Source organism: Penaeus vannamei, chromosome 26 (genome assembly GCF_042767895.1).
Source record: "Penaeus vannamei isolate JL-2024 chromosome 26, ASM4276789v1, whole genome shotgun sequence".
Classification (NCBI taxonomy): domain Eukaryota; kingdom Metazoa; phylum Arthropoda; class Malacostraca; order Decapoda; family Penaeidae; genus Penaeus; species Penaeus vannamei.
Genome location: NC_091574.1, coordinates 34,714,376 through 34,719,375, shown reverse-complemented (window position 1 = coordinate 34,719,375; position 5,000 = coordinate 34,714,376). Strand labels below are relative to the sequence as shown.

Below are 5,000 nucleotides of genomic sequence, written 5' to 3'. Positions count from 1 at the left end.
CACACATCTCTTTTTTTCTATCTTTCATTCTCTTTCAGTTCCCTCTCTTCCCCATTTCTTTCTCAATTCCCATAATCAATTTACGTTTCACAGAGATAACCGAATCGCTGCTATTTTTATTCACCCCAAAGTTTAATTAGAATCATGCAATCATGCACAGTCAATCAAAATAACAATAATATTGAACTATTATGAAGTGGTTTAGCATAAGATGAAGCAATGCAGTTTCATAATAAAAAAAAAAAACTTGAACCAGAGTTTACCTAGGAAAAGGTGCCAGTTTCTTTATTTCAGTAACTGATTTTCAAGGTTCCTACTTATCATAATTCTTATCATCATCATTATTCGTAAGAGTAGGAATGATATTAGCATTGTCATTATCATAGGCATTATCAGAAGCATTAGCAAGATTAGGAATGATATTATCCTTATCATCATTATTATCATTATTCTTGTTATTATTATTACCATTATTATTATCATCACCAATATCAATATTAGTATTGATGATACTGTTATCATATGTTACTGTTTGTTTTTGTTATTGACATCATCATTACCGTTATGATCATCATTATCATTATCGTTATGATTACCATTACCTAACCAGTGTATAATCATTATACTTATTTTACTTATTATCATAATTGTTATCATTATCATATTATCAGGAGTATCATTATTGTCATCAATCATTATCATTATTGCTGTTACTGTTAGTGTTAATAATTTTATTACTTTTAATATCTTTACTAATATTACTATTGTTGTTATTACTATTATTATATCATTATCATTCTTCCTGTTATTGTCTTTTTATTGATATCGTAATTATCCACATCATTATCAAAACCCAACTTATCATCACCAAACATCATTAATATTCTTCCTCTTAGCTTCGAAATTGTTTTAACGGATCTTAAGTTTTTTTTTATTTCGCTGTGGCAGGAGTTAGATAAGTGCGCACAGGCTGTGTGGAGGACACTTGTCGGTTAGATGCCCTGAGAAAAGAACTGGTAAGCTGGCCCGACCCACCTCCGAGCTTAGTCTCTCTCTCTCTTTTTCTTTCTCTCTCTCTCTCTCTCTCTCTCTCTCTCTCTCTCTCTCTCTCTCTCTCTCTCTCTCTCTCTCTCTCTCTCTCTCTCTCTCTCTCTCTCTCTCTCTCTCTCTCTCTCTCTCTCTCTCTCTCTCTCTCTCTCTCTCTCTCTCTCTCTCTCTCTCTCTCTCTCTCTCTCTCTCTCTCTCTCTTCTCTCTCTCTCTCTCTCTCTCTCTCTCTCTCTCTCTCTCTCTCTCTCTCTCTCTCTCTCTCTCTCTCTCTCTCTCTCTCTCTCTCTCTTTCTCTCTCTCTCTCTCTCTCTCTCTCTCTCTCTCTCTCTCTCTCTCTCTCTCTCTCTCTCTCTCTCTCTCTCTCTCTCTCTCTCTCTCTCTCTCTCTCTCTCTCTCTCTATTTACGTACCTGCTTGCCTATCTATCTATCCGTTTATTCATTAATCTATCTGCCTATCTATCTATATACCAATCAGTATATCCCTATATGCATAAATAGATTGATAGACAAACAAACAGACAGACAGACCGAGAAAGATGGGGAGGGAAATGAAATGACAAACAGACAAACGAACAAACACAGTGAGAAAGAGGTGAAGATAATAAGTCCACGGGCGCTTGACGGAAAAAAAGGTGCGGCAATGTCCTCCACCTACAGCCGTTCACGTCATTCGCAGAGCAGACGACGATTACAAGCGCGGTCCTCCTGCCGGGCTTTGCATGGCGCTCGCATACAAAGCCACAGGCAAAACACCAGCGCAGTTGTATCCAGGCTGCTTGCTTGCTTGCGTGTTCGGCCCTCCTCTCGTGTTCAAGGTCGGTTGCTGGCACAAACTAGATCGAATAATGGAGGGAAACAAGATATTCTTGAAAAGAAAATGCGAAGAGGAATATGCGACGATGGGGAAGAAAACGCACGAGGAAAAATCCCCGAGTTTAGGCAATCCCGCGCGGCTCACGACCCTCCTTGGTTTTCCCCGAACGTTTGCAGGCTTATGTTTCTCTTTTTTAGCAACCTTCGAGTCTAGTAATCATTGCCTCGATGCAGGCGCTTGCATCGAGGAACGAGTAGGCTTGAGCAGAGAAGGATTAACATTGCAAGGGCATTAATCCTCTCGAGCATATCTTTATTTTTTCAAACAAAGTCGACACATCAGACTCCTTGTAAAATCTCGCCCTAATCATTAACTGGCATCTCACCCCCACCCCCTACCCCAAGGGGAGGGTCAAGCGCCTACAAATAGCGCCGAAGGAACCCGACCTGTAGCTTATTCAGCAGGTTCACTCGACAAGGACAGGATGAGAGCTGCTGTGGCCTTTGTGAGTAATGTGCACGTTCGTCTAAGCGTTTTAAAGTCCGTTATATTTCCCGTGATGTAATAATCATAGTGTTTATAGCAGTACTATTCTCTTCTTTATTTTTTTTCTGTTATCGTTTTCCCAAGTGAATTCGCAGCGGAAATTATTATGGTGGTGTGCCAAGATTTTGTCTTCCTTTTTCACAAGTGGCGGCGCGCTGGAATAGGTTAGAAGAGCAATAGTTACTACGATGTTATTCATCGCTCGATTTGTTTCTGCGGATACATTTTCATTCACTTATTTGTTCATCTCTTTATTCATAATTTTTCATCCAGTTTCGCCGTTCTTACTGATGTCATTTATGTTCTACCGCCTTCTTCCAGGTGGCGGTCGTGGCGCTACTTTGCGTGGCGGAGGCCGACCCGGGAGGCAAGGGAAAGGGCGGAGGAAGGCGAGGCGGGGCGAGGTACTTCGGCGGCTTCCGCCCGGGAGGCTACGGAAGCTACGGCAGCGCGGGGGCCTTTGGCGGGGGTGTTGGAGGCTTCGGCGGTAGTCCGGGAGCCCTCGGTGTTAGCGCAGGCTTCACTGGCACCGGTGTGAGCGCAGGAGCTTTCGGAAGCGGAACCGGAGGCTTTGGCGGCAGACCAGTTGGCACCGGAGGCTACGGTGGACTGGGAGGCACTTCAGGATTCGGTGGCACCACAGGAGGCTTCGGTGGCACCACAGGAGGCTTCGGTGGCACCACAGGAGGCTTCGGTGGCACCACAGGAGGCTTCGGTGGCACCACAGGAGGCTTCGGTGGCACCACAGGAGGCTTCGGTGGCAACACAGGAGGCTTCGGTGGCAACACAGGAGGCTTCGGTGGCACCACAGGAGGCTTCGGTGGCAACACAGGAGGCTTCGGTGGCACCACAGGAGGCTTCGGTGGCAACACAGGAGGCTTCGGTGGCAACACAGGAGGCTTCGGTGGCACCACAGGAGGCTTCGGTGGCAACACAGGAGGCTTCGGTGGCAACACAGGAGGCTTCGGTGGCACCACAGGAGGTTTCGGTGGCAACACAGGAGGCTTCGGTGGCAACACAGGAGGCTTCGGTGGCAACACAGGAGGCTTCGGTGGCACCACAGGAGGCTTCGGTGGCACCACAGGAGGCTTCGGTGGCACCACAGGAGGCTTCGGTGGCAACACAGGAGGCTTCGGTGGCACCACAGGAGGCTTCGGTGGCAACACAGGAGGCTTTGGAAGCGGTGGCTCTTCGGGAGGCTTCGGTGGCACTTCAGGAGGCGTTGGTGGCACTTCAGGATCTGGAGGTGTTTCCGTCATCGATTTCGCACGCAAAGGCCCATCAAAGTAAGCAGAGATGGAGCTATTTCTTGGCGTGACTTTCCGAACTTTGAAATATATATATATACATATATGCTTAATTAATTACTTTTTTGCTTTTTTACTTCTATTGTATTACACCCTTTCTTTACATTTTTACATCTCATTCATCCCTTTGTCTATGTTCATCGTAAGTAATAAATTCTATTTATTTTCTTCCACAGAGTTACCGCCTCAGCAGGAAGCAGAACCTCGACTTACGGCCGTTAACCTCATAACTAAAAGACAAATGATGTGGTTTTAATTGCTATGTGGTCGCCTTATTGCATGAAGGACGTACATAGCCACGTAAAAGACACATGATGTGGTTGTGATTGCTATGTGGCCGTCTTGTGGCATGGTGATCGGGGGAGGTACTGTCCTAACAAGATTGTTCTGCAGTTTAAGATCATCGTTACTTGGCGCGTGTGGTTTCATTATGAGTCCAGGTTTCTTTTACACGTACGCCTCCTGTGTATAAGAGCGATTAAAAGGGTTTCCAAACATAAATGTTAGGTCTGTTTCTCCTGATTTTGATGTTATGTTGCAGTGGCTGCATGTTTGTACTGAGTGTGTTACCGTGTTTTTATTGTCACGAGAATGGGATGTTTTTACCCTTGGAGTAAAAAAGCGATGACAGGTGTGGTTGATACACATATATCAGTTGTCGAATGAGTCTTTGTCTCGTTCTCTCTCTCTCTCTCTCTCTCTCTCTCTCTCTCTCTCTCTCTCTCTCTCTCTCTCTATATATATATATATATATATATATATATATATATATATATATATATTATAAATCTGTCTTTCTATCTCTCTTCTTCCTTCTTGCTCTCTCTCTCTCTCTCTCTCTCTCTCTCTCTCTCTCTCTCTCTCTCTCTCTCTCTCTCTTTTCTCTCTCTCTCTCTCTCTCTCTCTCTCTCTCTCTCTCTCTCTCTCTCTCTCTCTCTCTCTCTCTCTCTCTCTCTCTCTCTCTCCCTCACACACACACACCTACACTTACTGTATTTTTGTATTGTCCCTTTTAAGTTGCATTCTTCCGATATTTATAAAACTATTTTTAGCATATTGTATATTACATGAATGAGAAAGAGAAAATTTTAAAAGATGAAATGAAGTAAATCCATGTAATGTGTGTAAAGTCAGACGGAAAATGACTAATAAAAGAAAGAGAGGAAAGACAAGTAAGGAAAAAACTGCCATTCAGGTTCCCAGAGACAATGTGTCCAGGGATAATTAAAAACTGGACTGGGAGATTTGTCCTGTTTTTTGTTCAGGTCCTGTCTGTAAATGTTA

At 44.0% G+C, this 5,000-nt stretch overlaps 1 protein-coding gene across 1 annotated transcript; it reads left to right on the top strand.

Moving 5' to 3' along the window:
• Positions 1-2,211: 2,211 nt before the first annotated feature.
• LOC113811343 (uncharacterized) lies at positions 2,212-4,217 on the top strand. Its single transcript, XM_070140370.1, has 3 exons — positions 2,212-2,368; positions 2,731-3,695; positions 3,893-4,217. The coding sequence occupies exons 1-3, from the start codon at positions 2,348-2,350 to the stop codon at positions 3,936-3,938; spliced, it is 1,032 nt and encodes a 343-aa protein (XP_069996471.1). The 5' UTR covers positions 2,212-2,347; the 3' UTR covers positions 3,939-4,217.
• Positions 4,218-5,000: the final 783 nt, after the last annotated feature.